The following is a 20,457-nucleotide window of genomic DNA, read 5'->3' on the forward strand; positions in this document are numbered from 1 at the left end:
TTGTCATCTTTTTGTAACATTTGAGGAGTTGTTACTATGAGTAACCTCCACCATTATCACCAACATTAAGAGTGTAAAAGATGTTACACACCTTTATTTGAAATTCTTAATGCTATAGGAGTTATGGTGTGTGTAAGAGTTACATTTGAGTCCATAACATCTATAGGGGTTATGAGTTTGAATTTCAAATGGTGATATCCTAAACACTATATAAAGGAGGTCTATGGTGCTCATTTGGGAGTAAGAGATGTCAAGTTTTCTATCAAGAAAGCACTTTGCTAGAAAACCCTAAAAGGCTTGATAATTCCCAAAGCTATTTCTATGAGAGTTCCCTTAGTGCTTAGAGATAGGGGGAAATAAGCTTTTGGACAAAGGTGTAATACCTTGTTCAAGTCATGGTGATCCCCACTAATCTACACTCAAGGTTGTGAGTGAGTGTATATATATATTATTATCTTGTTATATATATACATATTTTATATTACATGTGTTGTAATCTTCTCTTCTACCTTTCATATATATATAATATATAGTGTATATATATGTATTGTAACATATATTTAATCAATCTCTTATTTTAGTCCTTGTATTATTTTACAATAGAGTTGTAATAAATCTTGATTTTCTTCCATTGTAATAAAATCTCTAACAGAATGTGTGCATATGCAATAAACTAACATGAGATAGCAAGGATCATGGTATTAGATTTGTCGAGAATCATCGACATATATTTTGTTTTTGGCCAAAATATTATGACGCAATCCAGGCAAATTTACTCACATAAAGTGAAGTAAGACCTGTAGGGTGTGCAAATAAATATTTCTAATGAGAAATTTGCATATATGTATTTGTACATAATGAATTGTTGTATAAAGTTTGCATAGACATGAGATTGATTGAAGTAAGGCTTAAATATTGAGAAAATATAATCATGATTTGATTATAGCCTGGAATATATTTTATGAGGATTTATAAGCGTCACATAAATGTTGCAACAAAAGATTATTTATTTGGAGCTCCTAATATAGTGAGAATTTGAAATAAGCCTTATCTAAAAATTCTAGAAGAATTTAATACATGTCTTAAGTGATATAAATTCTAAGTCGCGCGCACTATATGACAAAGATCTTTGTATGAAATAAAGACATGTAAGTAAATTATTGTTTGAAAAATACGTATGGTTGTCTATGCAGTATAAATACGTAAATTATACGTTGTGATAGACTCTTGAAGAGTTTTTGATTAATTGCAAAACAAACTTTTATTTCTTTTGTATATCGAGAAATATTAAATGTATAAAGTTTGTTCATTAGTATTGAAGTCCTGAAGTACTTCATATGTATCAAGAATTATAGATATATGATCATTTGATATGGAAATTAAGATCATACAACAAGATGGAACAAATATATGGTTTTGGAGTACCATCATTGTCACAAATGAAAATTTATATTATCATTAATGTGTTATGTTCATATCTACTTGAAATGTTAAATTTTAATATGAACAAGATTGTATATACACATGAATGATACAATTAGTTGGATAAAGACTAATGTTCCACGAACCCCTCATCTATAATTTAGAAGTCCATACATACTCTGTAAGAGTTATAGAAAATATATGATCAAAGATTATATATGGTGATATTTTAAAAGATAACAATAATCTTATGAGATCTATTATCACCAAAAGAATTATGGATCATATGTGCATGAGGGAGAGACATATTTATGTTGCACTCTTTTTCCCTTAGTTCAGGTTTTGTCCCACTGGATTTTCCTGGCAAGGTTTTTAACGAGGCAACTTGCAAATAGTTATGAATATGAAATATATATTGTACTCTTTTTTCCTTAGCTCAGATTTTTGTCCCACTGGGTTTTTCTGGCAAGGTTTTTAACGAGGCAACTATAAATCATGTTAACATACTTGCATTTTATGAAGCAAGTAGAAAATGTGTGTGAGTGAGATCATTGACATAGCATATTTGGGAAACATATGGATTGCACTCAATAAAGAAGTATCAACCCAAGCAATTCTCTATGGATAATATTGCTTGCATTACTCAACTAAAAGGATGGTACATTGAAGGAGATAGAGTTAGAACACATTTCACGAAATTCTTCTTTATACGCTTCAAGAAAATACATATTGGTGTTCAACATATTTAATCAAGTGTCAATCTTGTAAACTTATTCACAAAGTTATTACCAACATCAACATTTGAGAAGACGGTAGATAAGATCGAAATTCGTCGATTAGAAGATCTCCACAAATGCTTAAATGAGGGGGAGTTAGTTTACACTATACTCTTTTTCCTTTGATCAAGTTTTCAGCAAGATTTTTAATAAGGCAGTTATTATGGACATCCAAGGGGGAGTGTTATAAATATTATTAATTATGTGGATGTCCAAATCTTTTATTTATTACCATTAATTGTAATCAACATTCATCTTTTTCTTAGTTTCCCTTTTTCTTAGTTTCTTAATATCTCACTCTTGTATTTGTATAAATAGGGGTTCACCCCATTGGAATAAACAACTCAGAAATTCTCATTCACTTTCTCTTTCTCTCTTCATCTTCTTCTTCTTTCTTCTCATCTACTTTATATTATATTATATTATTTTATAACACATTGTGGCTTTTTAAAACTTTGTTAGAAAATATGGTACCATTAAGTTTGATCGTTCCCTACCTACTCCACCTACCAACTTTGTTGACCATCTTCGGTGATCGGTGAACTGCACATTTGGCAAAGGGATTTGTCTCACCTGAAGCCGACGCCGTTAGCCACCACTATGAGAGATGTTGTCTCCCTCGAAGTTGGCGATTTACAATATTAAGCATCAATAGAGATGGAATTAGGGGCATAATTCCAACCATTATTATTACCTTTGTTGAATCCATGCTCTCGGTATATAAATATAATTATATGTATATTAATTGTTTTTAATATATTATATATAAAACATAATTATTGATATAGGGGAATTTTAGTATAAGTTGCTTATTTAAACAAATTGAACTAATCACAAGCTTAAGAAAATGGAGTGTGCATAAATTTTATGAAACCAGAACAGGAGATTATTTTATTATTTAATTGATTTATTTAATTTTTTTTTCTACTAACTATTTAATTAGATGCTTCATTCTACCGTTAAAATTAATCTTAATCTTCCCCTCCTTGTAACTGATCAGCAAACACACATATGCAGTATGCTTATATTGGGAGAATCAAATAAAAAAATGACTTTTCAAAGAATAAGAAAATGCGAAAACTCAACTCAAAGAAAGTGAGGCTTAGAGGTATACAATTATAGTGGGAACTCAAAGAAAATGAAGCTTAGAGGTATACAATTATAGTGGGATAAGCCATAACACAAATTTGTAACACAAAGGGGACCACACAAAACTTTTACACAAAAGGGCTAAAAATTTATAACAGAAAAAGAAAATGTGCCTTAGGCACAGTTGTACAAGAGCAGCAATAACAGGGGATACAAGAAAGGGATTAGGAAGCTAAAACAGAGTTGTAATCCCGAGCTTGTCAACTAAATACTATAATTGTGAATGAGATTGACCCTTTTGTATGAGGGTACATATCGAATATTTATTTTCTTCTATAGAACTCTATCACGAACAAAATGAATGTCCAGTTCTATGTGTTTGGTACGAGCATGGTAGACAGGATTAGAGGCTAGAGCACTAGCACTGGTGTTGTTACACCAAATGACTGGTATTGAAGGAGGAGTGAACTGTATTTCTTGGAGAAGAGATTCAAGCCATATGATTTCAGCAGAAACCTGAGCAAGAGCTCTATACTCTGACTCAGTACTTGATCGTGACACAACTATTTATTTCTTGGACTGCCAAGACACAAGAGATCACCAAAGTAAACACAATAATCTCCTATGGATTTTTGATCATTTAGACAATAAGCCCAGTCATCATCTGATTATCCCATAAGACTCAGATTGTCACTCTCTTTGATGTGAAAACCATGATGAAGAGTGCCTTATTATGGGGCATTTGAGGAACTGACTTAGCTTGTTAACGGAAAAAGCTATGTCAGGCCTTGTATGAGCGAGGTACTGCATTGCCCCTATAAGAATTTTATAGGTTGTTGGTTTGTCCAGGACTTGACCATCTGTTAGATACAATGGCTTTTCAGCAGTCATTGGTGTGGGACAAAAGCCCATAGAGAGATTTCTCCAACTTACAAACATAATCTGGTCTGTCTTTGTCCACAAACCCCTGTGGTTGAATCATGTACACAACCTCTTCTAATTTTTCATTTGGAAAGGCATTGTTAATGTCAAGTTGTTTTATTTTCCACCCCTTTGAGACTGCTACAAATAGAACAACTCTGATTGTTGAAGGTTTAATAACAGTGCTAAAAGTTTCATTAAAGTTTAGACCAGGTATTTCGTGAAAACCCTTAGCAACTAACCTTGTTTTAAGCCTCTGGACTGACCCATCTGCATTGTATTTCTCTTTAAAGACCCAGTTGTTTCCAACCACATTGTATTCTGGTGAAGGTTTGACAAGGACCCAAGTCTTGTTTTTTATGAGAGCATAAAACTATTCACTCATTTCTTTATTCCAGCCACTGTGTTGAAGTGCTTCAAGGGCAGAAGTGGGTTCTCTATTACTGAAATTCCACTGAGCTTGACCAACATAAACCTTTGGCTTGAAAACTCCAAGTTTGGATCGAGTTATCATAGGATGTCCACCCTGAACCGATACAAGTTCTGTGTTTTGAGTTGCAAAAATAGCCTATGAAGATGTGGGAACACCTTGCTGTGTTGGTCAGTGATGTCATGGTCAGTGAAATCAAGATCAATAAAGAGATTGTGAGTGAGATCTACCTGACTTTTGTTTATAGCAGTATCTGGTGATGCGGCAGGTTCACTTGTGTCATGATTTGTATCAGTTTGAGAGTGAGTTTCTAGTTGAGCAGTGTTTTGACACTGAGTGACGGTATTTCTAGTGGTCGGTGACTCATTTTCTAGTCGGAAAACATGTAGATAAGTCCAGGTATAAGGGGTTTGAACTTCAATTGTTGACTCTTTTTGGTGAGTGTTTAAGAAACCAGTTTTGCATGAGAACTCTTCGTCATTAAAGATAACATCCCTTGAGATATATAGTCTCCCTGTTGAACTTAGGCACTTATAGCCTTTGTAACACTCATTATAGCCAAGGTTGACACACTTGGTAGAGTGAAATTAGAACTTATGATTCTGATATGGCCTAAGACATGGAAAGCATGCTACCCCAAAAACTTTTAAGAATTTGTAATCTGGTTTTTTAGAATGAACAATCTCAAAAGGTGTTTTGCCACTCAAAATAGGTGTAGGCAGTCTATTAATGAGATAGACTACAGTTTGAAAGGTATCCACCTAATACTTGAGAGGTAAACTTGCTTGAGCTAAGAGAGTTAGTCCCATTTCTATTATATGTATGTGCTTTCTCTCAGCACGTCCATTTTGTTCAGATGTGTGAGGACAGGGTGAGTGAATAAGATGCCATTTTCTTGAACCAGATCACTGAAAGACTGGCATTCACCACCCCAGCCAGTGTGAAGCCTCTTAATTTTCCTATTAAACTAGTTTTCAACTAATGTTTTGAAGTGAGCAACGGAATTTAGTGCATCAGATTTTGCTTTAAAAGGGTAAAGCCATGTGTACCTACTATAGTCATCAATAAAATGAATATAGTATCTTAAATTTGTGTTTGACATTATGGGTGTTGGTCCCCAAATGTCAGTGTGACTAATATCTAACATACATTTGGCTCTAGAGTTAGATAATTTGAAAGGAAGAGAATGGGATTTCCCAAATTGACATGCTTCACAAAATAACTATTTTCATTCATTGAAGTTTTTACATGTGCATTGGATAACACTTGATTTAAGACTCCAAAAGAAGGGTGGCCAAGTATCCTGTGCCACAAATCCTTCTGATTGGTACAAGATTGATTAAAAGATAAATTGACATTAGTTATAGCAGAAAAGTGTTGTGATATTTAGCACACGCAAGTGTACGTATCGTAGTAGTAAACTCACTAGGAGTGAGGTCGATCCCACGAGGATTGTAGTTAAGTACGTTAAAATTAAAATTTTACTTCTATTTGGTTAAATAAAAATCAAGAATAGGTTAAAACTAGAAAAATAATAAATACAGTGATAGGAGAAACAATTTAAGGAAATAAACAGTTAATAAAAATTAGGGCTTCGATTTCAATTGTATCTATTGATTATGGCCTAATATGATTATTTTTCTAATGTTAATTTCTATGCAATAGCAGGTTTACTAAGGTAATTTATAGTCTTCTCAGATATATAAATCTCAATTACATGCAAACTTTCTACTTTCGTGATAAATTTAACATGCAACAGGCATTAAACACAGAAACCCTATAAGCTATCTAAACCATATAGGTACTCTCTACCTATATCGAAATTCAGTTCTATTCTACTATAGCATAATTGACACTCACTTTTCAGATCTCGCATCAAAATCATAAACAATTAATTGGTGATCAAGCAATTAAAAGTAATTAAGCACAAATAAAATAGAATACATAGAAATTAGGGGGAAAATAAATCATATTAAAACCATAAACAATGTTAAACAATATCCATCTAACCCTACTAAAGTGTTTAGCTACTCATGTTTATGAGAGCACAATCACACATATTAACTTTAAGAAAAGACATGAAAATAGAGAAGAGAAGAATGTTGAAAACCCTCTGAAGAATGCCTCCAATATTGCAGTTGATCTCTCCACTTTGCATCTGTATTCTCTCTGTTTTTCTCTCTAAAATTGCTTGATAAAATCAACTCCCTTCTTCCCTTTATATAGGCATTGAAGGCCTAAAAAGATGGAAAAAACGTTCATGTTTAAATTCCAATTCGATTTTAAATTTTTGGGAAACCTCACACGAGATATTTTTTCTGCTGCGTCGACTGATAGTATTTTGGCCATAACTCTCTCAATATTAATCGGAATTAGACGATTAAAGATGTTCTGGAAAGATAAAAGAGAGATCTAGAACTTTCATGTTTTGACTTTTTCCAGAATCTAATCAAAAGATAGTCGAATTAAGGCTTGAAGTTTTAGCTTTATTTCCTTGCACAATTTTCTCTATTTTAAATATCATGATATTTTTATCTTTTTTCCCATCTTTTTCTCTGATATTTTTTTAATCTTCTTCTATTTTAAATCTGCAAAAATAAAAGATAACAAGCGTAAAAATGCTCCAAACACGATTAAAACTAAATTAAAAATATACTAAAATTAATATAAATTTAATACTAAAAATAACCTAACAAAAAGGGGCTCAAGACTTGACTGAACATTGGAGAATCTTTACTGAATTGAGAGAATTTTGTTGAAGCAGAAAAGGCAGATGGATTAATCTGTGTTGAATGGAGAGGTGTCTTCTCAAGCTAATACAAGCCATCTCTAAGCTTCCATTGCAACACCACTTTCTTTGTTGCTAGGTCCTTCACAAGACAAAAATTAGAGTAGAATTCAGCATATACTTTTATTATCAGATGTGAGTCTAGATACAATGATCAACTTCTTTGTAATTTGAGGAACATGAAGCATATCTTTTAACAATAAATGATTATTGGTGTTGGTATGAAGCAAACCAGAACCAGTATGAGAAATGATGAGTTGATTACCATTACCAATTGTCAATTTCTCTTTACCTCCATAGTTGGTTATGTGAGTCATATTCCCAATCTTTGAAGTTATGTGATTACTAGCACCACTGTGTGCATACTAACCTTCATGACCCACCACATCTGGAGTAGCAATGAAAGCTACAGGGTCTTTCTTCTCCTTATTCTGATCTCCACCAAGTGTTGTTCCCTTATAATTCTCATCATACCTATTATAACAATAGGCAGCTGTGTGTCCATATCTCCCACAGACTTGGTAAGTGGTTTGGATTTTCTACCTCCTCTACCATTTCCATGGCCAGATTCTCCTCTGGAATTTGCTCTAGATCCATGATTTCCTCTTCCATAGCCTCATCCTGAGTTGTGATTACTGTTGGGATTTTGTTTGTTGGCAAAGTGTGCAGATGGTCCAGATCCTGAAAAACCTGAACTAGAGGCATTAGCACCTTTGTTGTGACCACTTGAAGTCTCCCAAGTTTGCTATCAAAGCCGAGAAGAACTTCTTGAAGCTCCTGCCAGCTGATTAATTCTCTGACTTTAAGAATGTAAGTTATAGGGAGATATTCTAGATCAAGACCTCAAATAACATTAGAAACTAAGTGATGTTTAGGATAAGGATCCCCTGCTAAGGCAAGCATGTCTGCCCAAGATCTCTTCTAACGAAGATAATCTGCCATTGATGTGCTCCCTTTGCAAACAGTTTGAAGATTGTCTCTGAGTTCATCCATTCTAGCTTTTGAATAAGCTCCAAACAACTTTTCCAAGGCAAACCATAAGCCTCTTGCTGAGTTACGCCCCATTACTTCTGTTGCTATGGATTCTATCATTGATCCATAGAGCCAACCCATGAGAAGTTGGTCACAAATGATCCATTACTTATACTCAGGGTTCACACAAACTCCAAAACCTAGTAGCCGATCACCAAATGCAACTCCAACTAGTATAAACTCTTGTGGAGCATGTTTCAGTCCACTAATGTACCATCCAATCTATAGCCTCTGATAATGGTTGTGACCATTGTTTTCCAGAGTGTATAGTTATTGCGATCGAGTTTGAATGCAAATGGTTGTGAGAGAGTATTACCAAACGGAGTATGAGCAATACCTACTTGTCCAGAATATTCTTTTTCATAGCTATTTTCAAAATGCCTAGAGAGAAAAAGGAAATTATTTTTCTCTCAAGTTTTCTTGCTCGTGTGTTGAGAAATCAACAAGAACACATTATACACTTTATCCTAATAGCCCACACTGTTTCTTGTGTGTGGTGGATCGATTTGGAAGACATTGGTGTGATTTTAAAATGTATTATCTAGATTAAGGATACAACATACGAGAAGTTTCGAGGATACCCTGATAGTCATCAACACGTATATATTTTAAACTTGTTATTTTATTGTTTTGATTTAATGTACACACATCTGGAAATCTAATGGGATATGGTACAATGATAATTAAATAATACAAAATCTAATTTAAGTATGGGATATTGGCGGCAAAATTACCAGAAATATACGATTTGTGACACTTAATCCCATAAATTAATTTTTTGACGGCAAAACTACCTAAATTACACTTCTGTTTTGGTCTTTACCCTTCTGTCCAAAATGATATATTAAGTACCATGGTGGACATGCTACAATGTATTCCTGATGTACGCGTGACAAATATTTAGTGGTCCGCATAATATTAATAGTTTAAATATTATAAAAAATATTTAAATTTTAAAAATAAAATAAACTACAAATTACAAATTTTCCCAATCTTTTCTTCTTCTTCTTCTTCTTCTTCTTCTTCTTCTTCTTCTTCTTCTCTCTAAAACCATCGAGATGACCAAATAGTTCCTTCTTACCTCTTCTTCTTCCATTATCACCCCCACAACCATCATTATCACTACCACTGCCACCATAACCATACCCACCACTATACCCACAAGAAATACATCAAACCAATAGAAATTAAATCATAATAAAAAAACCTTAAATAACCACCGAGGATTCATAGTTGGGTAAGGTCTGATTTTTTTGTAAAAAAGAAACAAATAACCATAAAAATTAGGAAAGTGGAAATATAAACCAATAATTAATTTCTAATTTTATACCTAAAATTTTGACAAAAAAAAACTTATACAATATAAAAATTAGTGGCTTTGAGCCAATGAGACCACTGGTGGTTTGGAGCAGAGATGCTTACCGGAGCACCACCGTGCGTGGTGGCAGTCACTGATTGAAAGGGCCAATTGGGAACGAGACCAATGGGATCTTGAAGTTTTGACGGGGTAAGCTCAAAAATGAGTTTCGTTTGGTTCATTGAGACCCAGAGGTGGCTAAATTGGAGTCATGGAGATTCAACTCCAATGAGCTCTACCATGAAGAGAGAGATAGCGAGAAGAGTTCGGGAGTGATATGGAATGAAACCCTCTGATCTTCGGGTTTCGAGGTTCACGAGAGCCTGTGGTGGTAGGTGCTCTGATGGTGTCTCATTGTTGTTGTCGAAGATGGCCTATCTCAACAAAAGGGGAGAGAGAGAGAGAGAGAGAGAGAGAGAGAGAGAGAGAGAGAGAGAGAGAGAGAGAGAGAGAGAGAGGTTTGCCTGAGGTGAGAGGGGGGCCAGAGATGGTGGCTCCAGTTATATATACATCAACAGTACAATGTGATATTTAACGGATTTTTTTAAACGAAATAATAAAAACCAAAACAGAAGTACAATTTAAGTAATTTTTCTTTTAAAAAATCGATTTATGTGGTTAATATTGTGGACAATGTCCCACATGGAATAAATGGTAGAGAATTGAGCTATATATAAGAACATGTGCTACTCCACTCATTGCTAATTGGTTTTGAGTTGGAACCCCATGATTCTCAACATGGTATCAGAGCCATATCCCTTATGTCCACTTTTGAGTTGGAACCCATGATTCTCAACAGTTAAGTGTTACAAATCGTATAATTCAAATAATTTTACCGTCAATATCTTAAAGTATTTGAGGTGAGATAGGGGTTTAAAAAATGTGGGACCAACCAAACATGTGATAGGGCAGGAGGGTCCCTCTAGAAAACCAAACTAACAAACCTATAAACGAGTGTCGAAGAAATTAACACATCAGCAGTCCAAATAAGAAGATTTTCATCAAAAGATAAGGTCACCTTCCTTCTCTCACCTTCACACTACTCACTGAGTCACCACGAGTTGTGTCTAGTGACGCTGCACCTATGGCCTCCCTCCAAAACTCCCCCTCAATCAATTACACCCTCTTTCTCAACTCTTTTCCTCAGGTTCTTACATCTTCATCTTCACCTTTTCTTCTTTATTTCTCTTCTCTTTCTTTCTTAATGTCATTAATGGTTTGTGTTCAAAATTTGTTGGGCTCAGTTGCAGAAGCACAACGGTGCTTTTTCTTGCTGCAGAAGGCGGTTTTCACTTCTCGTCAGGGCCCAGCAAGCACCTTCATCTTTGACTGTGTCTTCTTCTCAAGGTCATTATTCACCTTTTTTTTTGGTATCATTAAATTACATTGCTTTACTTTGATAATTTGATTGTTCTGCAAGCCGGTTCTTTAACGTTTTAGTGGAAGGTTTAGACGATTGAACATTATAGAAGTCAACCAATTTTGTTTTGTGTTTATTACTTTGTAATTTTGGTATTCAGTTAAATACTAATTGAAATTCCCTTTGATTATTGGTATAATTGAACTTTACTCTCCTTTAATTAGTACACAATTGATTGCTAATGTATGTTGCCCCATTGATCAACTAAACTTCTTGTGAACCATTTGAATTTAGAAACTGCTTTTTTTGGCAGAAGGGTTATCTCTGAAGTTTTGTTTTATTTAAGGATTCAGTGGTAGTAAGAATGTGCATTAATCCAACAACTTGGTGAAGCTACATGTTTAGTTTAAGAATAAGACCAATAGTGCTTTAGAACTATCAAATTTTATAAAGATTTCACTGCACTCTGCCATTATGAACTAGCAAATGATGAAGTTGCCCATGATTCTTGTAGGAATGTCTTATCCAAAGAGAGCTTTTTGAGCCATCTCTTCTATTTAAGAAATAATTCAATTATATTCTAAGTATACTGATGAGACAGTGACATTGACATTCATTTACTAATGGTGATAATGTGCTATGGAAACTTCAGCTCCATTTGTTCTAACTTTTGTTATGTCTTCGGCAGATAGACCTGGGAGACGCCATATTATTGCAGCAGGCATTTTCGCTTCTTGGGTTTCACTGGTTAATCAAAACTCTGTATGTAAGTAATGCTACTTGATTTTTGGTAATAGCACATGCTTATAGAATGGTGTTACTCTTTTTGGTTTCCAGATCTTATTTATCACACCATTTGACTCATACTATTTACCCTTGCTTTTTGTTTCCTTAAATTCTATTGACTGATATCCTAAGAAGACACCCTTGATGTGGCTCAGTTGCTGCAGAAAATAAAAAGGGATTTCTGCCTGTCACAGACAAGAAAGACGGATACACTTTCCTATATCCATTTGGGTGGCAGGTGAGCATGAAATGAATTCCTTATCTCTTGGTGAGCTATAATATGGTTGATCTAGCCTAACTTTATGTTTGGGAATGGGCAGGAAGTAATTATAGATGGTCAAGACAAGGTATTTAAAGATGTCATTGAGCCTTTAGAAAATGTTAGTGTAAATTTACTTCCAACAAGCAAGCAGGACATTCGAGACTTTGGGCCTCCTGAACAGGTTTGTATATGATTTATAAAAAATTGCACGCTAGTATATTGAGGATTGTGAAATGATTATAATTTTTGATGCTATAGCTCCTTGATGTATTTTTGTTTTTGCTGACAAAGCTCCTCAACTGTCAGTTTTAATGATATCGTCACTCATGGCTGAATAAATGACAGGTTGCAGAAACTTTAATTAAAAAGGTTCTTGCTCCTCCCAACCAGAAAACAAAGCTAATTGAGGCAAAAGAGGTATGTGATTCTTTAATATGCTTGTCTTACTAAGAAATCACACTTGTGCTCGTCATTTACATTAGAAATTAATACATCCATGATATTCTTTGGACTAGTGCAATATATTGTAATATGATTATTATCAATCTTCCTCTGTTGGTTTGTACATCTCATACACTTTCTCCATGCTCTCATACTCTGTCGGTTTTAGTTTAATTACATGTTAGTTCACATTTTCAGGTGGTTCCTTATAGTTTATATTTCAATGTTGCAGCAAGACGTTGATGGGAAGGCATATTACACTTTCGAGTTCATTGCGAAAGCTCCAAACTATACTCGCCATGCTCTCAGCACAATCTCCATCGCCAATGGTATGTATGAAAGTGCAATTGCAGAAATAGAGCATTCATATGAAATATCATTTTACAATGCTTGTGTTGTTCCCTTCCACATATTCTCAAGTTGTTAATTTTGCTACTTAAAATTTTCTCATTCTAAGTGAGACAATGTGAAATGTAGGTAAATTCTACACTTTAACGACTGGGGCCAATGAAAGGAGGTGGGAGAAGATGAAAGACAAATTGCATACTGTGATCGATTCTTTCAAGATCTCAAATGTTTAATATGGGTTTGAGTTTGACCACTTCTTCCAAATCCAAAAAAGGAAGAACGGAGTTTTGAATTGTGAACAGCAAATTTTAATTTTTCTGATCTGTCCCTTCACCTTTTTACTCTGCTTGTTCTTTTTCTTCTTCCCCATTGTAGATGAAATATAAAGGTAAAGGAAAGCATTTTCGCCTTTGCTAAATTATATATGAAGGGTTATGAACTATGTATTTGTTATAAGTTATAATTTGCATTGAGAACAAAAATGTAGAACATGTCACACAACAAAAATACACCAAACAATTATTTCTCTTCCAATTCTTTTATGTATAATTTGTGGGAGAAGCATCTTCAATTGAAACAGCTCCTTTTAATACTAAAGAAATCATCTAATTTTAGGAAAATTCCAAGAACTTAAACTGAAAACTGAGGTAAAAGTAAAAACGATAAGCATGATATATAAATCCTAATCCATATTGAACTGGCAAAGTTGAAAACAGAATAATTTCCAGATACATATTAATGGAAACCAAAACAAAATAGGAGTTCTAACATGGTGCATTCCTCCTAACAAAACTGTGACAGTAAGAAAAGAATAACTCGCTCAAAACAAACAGAGGCTACACTATTTAGATTAGATGATTCCAATCTTGTTGGCAACATCCAAAGCATCATAATCAGGTGTCAACCTAACGTATGCCTTCTTCGTTCCATCGGGCCTACAAAATAACATTCAATAGAAGTTAACAATCAGAGACAGGTAAAATTGAAGCTAACTCTCAAAAACAATTTTCATGTAATCAGCAATTACCTGATCAAAGTGTTGACTTTCTTGGTCTGAATGTCGTACATCTTCTTCACTGCATCCTTGATCTTCTTCTTGTCAGCACGAATGTCAACAATGAAAACAAGGGTGTTGTTATCCTCAATCTTCTTCATTGCAGACTCGGTGGTCAATGGATACTTAAGGATCTGGTAGTGGTCCAACTTGTTTCTTGGTGTTGCACTGATACGGGGGTACTTTGGGTTCCTTTCCTTCTTAAATGTCCTTGGGCGATGGAATGTGACGGACGTCCGGATCTTCTTTGCCTTCTTCTTGAATGCTGGACCTGACTTCACTGCCTTAGCAGTCTTAGCGGCCTGAGCCTTAGGGTCGGACTTCTTTGTGACATCACCTGTAGAAAATGGAAATATGAGTTACTAAGGAAAAGCATAAAGGAAATTGCAACATGATTTTAATGTGGGGTTTGTCGTAGTTTTTATAAGATAATCAAACCTATGTCTACCATGCACCAACATAGAAAGCCCAAATGCCTAACCACAATCATAAAATAATCATCAATGGTAATTAATACTAAGAAAGCCACGAAACAATACACCAATTGAGAGGAACACCATATCCACAGACAATTCTTTAACTCTACAACGAGGAAAATTACTTCACTAAAGTTTAGAACACTATTATCACGCTTAAAGAAGTATATTAAGTAATTTTTTTAAATCTGAACTCAGATAAAAGCTCATTAAATAATATATGTTCCAAATTTCCAATAGAAAGAAGGCATAAAATATAACCCAGCTCATATATCTTCACCAATTAATAAAAATAATACGTCCAAATATAAACCCAAATCAAGTCCAATCCCTATAATCCTAGTTGTTAACATCAGTATGTAGGAGCATCAAATCGAACCATTAGGTAATAAAAACTAATAAAACAGACAGATAGTAAACTCAATAAAGAAAAACCAACTCCTACAACAACAGACACTCAGTAAAAAAGCACATGTATAAATATTAGCTCGTAAAATTGATAAAAATCACAAGACCCGTTTCGAATTAGAAATGAGGAGAGCAAAATGAGTACCTTTAGGCGCCATTGCTCAAAACTCCGCCTTTAAAATTTCAACCTAACAAAATCAAGTGAAGAGTGAAATCAATAAAACAAGCAAAAGATAAAAAGAAATTATAGTTATGTATGATATTAGGTGCAGATCCAGTCGATCTTTATCGAGAGAGCATACGAAAGAGAGAAGGGATGTTAATGGAGGCACCTGCAGCAACGGCCGAGACGTAGGGTTTTTGGGTGAAACGATGAGCCTTGTGTTTTATAGGGTGTCTTTCTTGGACAGCAGAGGATATGGGCAAAACCCTTTCGGCACCAAATGGGCTCTTAAGGAACAATTTAGAAATGAAAGCCCAATAGATTGATAGTGAATTCATTTACATATATACCATTTTTTATATTATTATTTTTTTTAACTTTTTAATACCGTTTTATACCCAATTTTTTAGGGATAAGTTCAAAAATACGTTTTTTTGTATTAATGAAAATACCCTCATGTTATATTTTATTGAAACATACTTACTTTTGTGAGTGGGTTGCTCAATATACCCTCACTCTCTACTTAAGTCTAGCATATAATTTACATTAACCTAAGGATTAATAGGGACATCATTAAAGTAGGTATACCTTAAAGAATATAAAAATAGAGACAAAAATTAAAATAAATAAAATAAAGTAGGTATACAATATAATTTTCTCGATTTTTTGTTTGAACCTATTATTTTATTTTATTAAAATATAAAAAAATTGTATAAGATTTTAAATAATTATAATTTTGGTTTTAATAATAAATAATTTAAAATATATAATAAAAAATATTATTTTTTAATAAAAAATAAAAATAATATGCTAATATTTATTACCTAAAACTTTGTATAAAATGTAGAACAACTTTAATTTCAAAAATAAAAAATTGTATATATTATCTATATTACATAAATACTATATAATTAAGGGTTATTTGCGGCAAAACTCCCTGAAGTAGGGAGGTTTTTACAACTAACCCTCAATTCTAAATTTTTTGCGGTAAAACTCCCTAAACTCAAGTTCTGTTAGCACTTAGCCCTTTCTGTCCATTTTTATCTGTTAAATGCCATGGTGGAATGTCCACGTGTACACAGTATACACGTGGCACAATTTTATTGGTCTATGTAAATAAATATTAAAAAAAAATAAAAAAATTAATTATTTAAAAATAAAAAATAAAAAAATATTTTTCTTTACAAATTAAAAAATTAAAAATTAAAAAAACAATTTTAAAAAAATAAAAATTAAAAAAAAACCCTAATAACCCTAACCCATTCCCACTCTTCTTCTCGTTCTCTCTTTGTCAAGCCGCCGCCTTCTTCTTCTTCTTCTTCTTCTTCTTCTCGTTCTCTCTCTGTCAAGCCGCCGTCGACTCCCCATGACGTCCATCACGCTCTGCTCCCACACAACATCAAGCTCAATATCATCCTCAATGACCGCCCCAATCCTCTCCTTCTTACTCCGAACCACACTGCCATAGTTTTCGAACATAGCAACCGAGGCCAGCTCCTCGCCATTTGGGCCACAGCTGGGCTTGTTAATGAGGCGCGAAGCCAATCCCAAGAAGAGCTCCCCGGTGGCGACAGCAAGAGACTTTCTTACAGGTCGCGGCGGAGGCAATGGTGACGGAGAAGGCGATGACTCATCGGTGCCGAGGGTTGGGGTTGGAAATAGAGCGGAAGGTCAGGGTACGTGGGGAGGTGTGAGAAGGGAGGGTGAGGGTGTGACTGAGGGTGGATTTGGAGATAGACGATGATTTTGGTGGGACAGACGATTTTTTCTTTGATTTGGAGAGAAAGGTTGGATTGGGTTGGGGCGTAAAGTGGGTGTTTGTGGAGAAGGCTTTTGTTGGGTTTTGGTGGGATTAAGGGCATGTTCGGTAGACAAAATGAAGAAGAAGAAGAAGATTGTGATGATGATGAAGATGAAAAAGGTAAGAGGTGTAGAGATGAGTGAAGTGTTGTCCTTGTTGTTGTTGTTGTTTGTTGCAGAGAGCAACAATGGAGGTTGGAGTTTCCAAAAGAAAGAAAAAAAGAAAGAGGAAGGAAGGAAAAAAAAAAAAGAAACAAATATATTTTTTTAGTAAATTAATCTATTTATTAGGAAATTAGGATTTATTTTAATTTTTATCTTTTTAAAATTATTTTTTTAATTTTTAAGTTTTTAATTTGTAAAGAAAAATATTTTTTTTTATTTTTAAAATAATTATTTTTTATTTTTTTAAATATTTATTTACATGGACCAATAAAATTGTGCCACGTGTACACTGTGTACACGTGGACATTCCATCATGGCATTTAACGGCTAAAAATGGACGGAAAGGGCTAAGTGCTAACAGAACTTGAGTTTAAGGAGTTTTACCGCAAAAATTTTAGAATTGGGGGTTAGTTGCAAAAACCTCCCTACTTTAAGGGGTTTTGCCGCAAATAACCCTATAATTAATTATAAATTTAAATAGATTGATATGTTAATCTTAATTATTAAATAGTATTATCAATTTATCAGTGCAATTAGGTAAACATATCTATTCTATATAAAGTGTGCCTATATAACTGAATTCTTGGTTTATGAGAAATTCATGGGTGACTTTTTATTTATATTTAATAAAATAATAAAATATTATTTATATATAATAAAATAATAAAATAAAAATAAAACAAATCCCATTAATATTTTGAACTGATATTTGATGCTAATTATTCGAGAGTCACAACCCTCTTTCCTTCTTTATTCCAGAGTAATATATAGGTAAGTTTTGATTATTCGAGAGTAATGTCGTTTTCTTCTTATTTTGTCGAGTTTCAATTTCTGGGTGCACCTCCATAGCCTACGATCCATTCTCCTTTCTCCATAGTCTACGCCACCACACGAAGCCGTTCCTCAGCCTCCACCGTCACCTCCATAGCCTACAACGAGCAAGGTAAGATTTTAAATTTGATTTTAGGTTTTAGGTTCAATTGTTATGTTATTGAGAATGAAATTCCAGATTTTTTTTCTTTCTATTTTGTGTGATTTTGGATGTGGGATGTGGAACTCGGCGGAGAACGTTTTCGTGTGATCGTCATCGTTCAGAGAGAATGGGGAAGACGAGGAGGCACTCCGATGGGCGGCGCTGGAGAGGCTTCCGACATACAAGCGTGTCCGGCGTGGAATTTTTAAGGATGTCGTTGGAGATACCAAGGAGGTCGACGTCAGCGAGCTTGAGTCTTCGGAGCAGAAGCTTCTTTTGGAACGGTTGGTCAATGCCGTTGAAGATGATCCTGGCCGTTTTTTTGATCGAATGAGAAGAAGATTTGATGCGTAAGTTTGAGCTGAACATTTTTTAAGTGACTCTGTTCGGCTGCTGAGAAAATTATTTCTAAAAAGAAAAATTTGATTATACAAGGTTTAGCCACTTATTCAGATTTGACTTGTTAGTATGCTTAGCTCAAGTCTAATGGTAGCGTATGAGTGTTTTTATCATCAATTGAGTAGTAAATCCTCTCTTATTTATAATTTTGTTCTAAAAATGGTGGCTTTGCAAAGAGTTTCCCAAGGTTGAGGTTCGATATCAGAATTTGAAGGTCGATCGAATCATTTGTCCACGTGGGAAGCAGAGCCCTTCCAACCATTCCCAACTTCGTATCAAATATTAAAGCCATAGATTAATTGTTATTTAGTTTTTGTTTTATCTTTTATCTTTTTTTTATTTATTTATTATTTAGTTCGCCATTTTGAGATTTTAATCATTGTCACATTCACATATTTGGTGGCTAACCTAGATGCTACGTGTGGATGCATAAAAAATTTAAAAATTAAATATTTATGTATTCTTTTTCCTATTATAAAATCAAAAACACATACTATTATAGCTACGTACACATTTTACAAAAAAAATAAATTTTTGTATACTATATTTATAATAATTATCATACTTACTCTATTTTAAGGGCGGAGAGTAACGAAACAGAAATTAAAAACGCAATAGCAAACTGCTTTACATATGAATCTTCTCCAAAATCTTTTGTTGGATTACACGAAATAGTGACTAACATCTAAATTTCAGAGTTGACGAAAAATCTGCAACTGAATGAGGTAAAAACTACTACAATATTTACTTTATAAAACTTTTATTTCAATATCTTACTATTATTAACACCATCTGATTTGGATGTAGAAAAAATATTTTTGGATTGAGGCGGCAATAAAAATAACTGATACTCTCCAGAATTTTTATTACATGTCATGTGACGCATGTCATAAAAAAATAGATTTATACAATCGCGATGAAAAAATCATATGTGACAAGCCAACATGCGGCCAAGAAGGATTTCCTACACCACGGTATATTACAAAAAACTTATGATATTATTGAAATTAAGTTGAAATTAAAAAACATACTAACAATCTTATTATGCATTTTACAGTGCTATAGCATATGTTGAACTTGATAACAATACAAAGAGCCTATCTGCTGTCATGTTCGCAAATATTGTGGAAAAAATATTTTCGTGTACTGCTGCCAAACTAATGAAATATATGTTGGATATATTTTACCAGGATCTAGATTTACTAACAAGTATGTCATTAACATCCTAATATGAATTCTAAAACAATGAAATAAACACATATAAAGTTTTGTAAACCTTACATTGGGTGCAGCGAAATATAATGACTCCTTCCGTTCAGATATCTAGCCCTTGATTCCTTTCTGTAGCAGAGCATTATCAATATCTGAACCTGGATCTCTTTCTCTCCTTCCTTTGATGATGATTCTCCTTCTTGTTGGATGGTTTTCCACAGTCTTACACACTATGATTGAGATACCACTTGATGTGTGTGGACACTCACTCATTCACTCAAGGATTTCGAAATTTAGAGAAGAAAAGAAGAGAGAAGAGGTTTCGGCTATAAAGAATAGAAAGAGGCTCAAACTTCATCTGACAAAGTTAAGTGTGAATGAGAGCCATCACTATCTATTTATAGGTAACCACCTAGGTTTAAGTTAGAATTATTTGGCATTAAAATAATAAAAAAAATAAATGATAAAACCCTATAAGTGTGGCCGGCCATGGGCTTTGGATAATGGGCCTCACTTATGCAATTTTGCTGTTTTATCATTCTTGCATCTGATTTTCTCAAAAACGCCAATTTTCAAATTCAACCATTTAAATGCCAATTCCAATTATTTAATAACTAAAAATTAATTATTAAATAATATTGTCATTTAATATATTTATTAATTAGACATATAAAGTCTCTTAATTAATAAATAAACCTAGAATCTCTTTTCTTTACAATTTCACCTTTGCTTAGTGAAAATTCATAAAGTAGACATAGTCTAACTTTAGAATTATAATTGATTAATCAAAATCAA

At 33.8% G+C, this 20,457-nt stretch overlaps 2 protein-coding genes across 3 annotated transcripts; one reads left to right on the top strand and one right to left on the bottom strand.

The window, feature by feature from the left end:
• Positions 1 to 10,774: 10,774 nt before the first annotated feature.
• On the top strand, positions 10,775 to 13,494 carry LOC115705010 (psbP-like protein 1, chloroplastic). Its single transcript, XM_030632240.2, has 8 exons — positions 10,775 to 10,962; positions 11,060 to 11,162; positions 11,864 to 11,941; positions 12,117 to 12,199; positions 12,282 to 12,404; positions 12,569 to 12,640; positions 12,897 to 12,993; positions 13,142 to 13,494. Exons 1-8 carry the CDS (start codon positions 10,900 to 10,902, stop codon positions 13,243 to 13,245), a joined length of 723 nt encoding a protein of 240 aa, XP_030488100.1. The 5' UTR covers positions 10,775 to 10,899; the 3' UTR covers positions 13,246 to 13,494.
• Positions 13,495 to 13,660: 166 nt separating this feature from the next.
• On the bottom strand, positions 13,661 to 15,391 carry LOC115705011 (large ribosomal subunit protein uL23). Of its 2 annotated transcripts, none has more exons than XM_030632241.2 (4): positions 15,283 to 15,391; positions 15,096 to 15,138; positions 14,040 to 14,403; positions 13,661 to 13,947 (listed from the first exon to the last, which is right to left on the bottom strand). In XM_030632241.2, exons 2-4 carry the CDS (start codon positions 15,106 to 15,108, stop codon positions 13,863 to 13,865), a joined length of 462 nt encoding a protein of 153 aa, XP_030488101.1. In that variant the 5' UTR covers positions 15,109 to 15,138; positions 15,283 to 15,391; the 3' UTR covers positions 13,661 to 13,862. The 2 variants fall into 2 exon arrangements, with proteins under 2 accessions (XP_030488101.1, XP_030488102.1); XM_030632242.2 differs by having other exon boundaries at positions 15,253 to 15,303.
• Between the last annotated feature and the right edge of the window lie 5,066 nt (positions 15,392 to 20,457).

Source organism: Cannabis sativa, chromosome 1 (genome assembly GCF_029168945.1).
Source record: "Cannabis sativa cultivar Pink pepper isolate KNU-18-1 chromosome 1, ASM2916894v1, whole genome shotgun sequence".
Classification (NCBI taxonomy): Eukaryota; Viridiplantae; Streptophyta; class Magnoliopsida; order Rosales; family Cannabaceae; genus Cannabis; species Cannabis sativa.

What these genes read in the sequence shown, in the direction of transcription:
- LOC115705010 (XM_030632240.2), top strand. Translation starts at nt 10,900, where the DNA reads ATGGCCTCCCTCCAAAACTCCCCCTCAATCAATTACACCCTCTTTCTC. An exon ending in TTCTCAACTCTTTTCCTCAG is followed by an intron (nt 10,963 to 11,059) that starts GTTCTTACATCT and finishes TGTTGGGCTCAG; the next exon opens with TTGCAGAAGCACAACGGTGC. An exon ending in GGTTAATCAAAACTCTGTAT is followed by an intron (nt 11,942 to 12,116) that starts GTAAGTAATGCT and finishes GATGTGGCTCAG; the next exon opens with TTGCTGCAGAAAATAAAAAG.
- LOC115705011 (XM_030632241.2), bottom strand. An exon ending in AAAGTCAACACTTTGATCAG is followed by an intron (nt 13,948 to 14,039) that starts GTAATTGCTGAT and finishes GTTATTTTGTAG; the next exon opens with GCCCGATGGAACGAAGAAGG.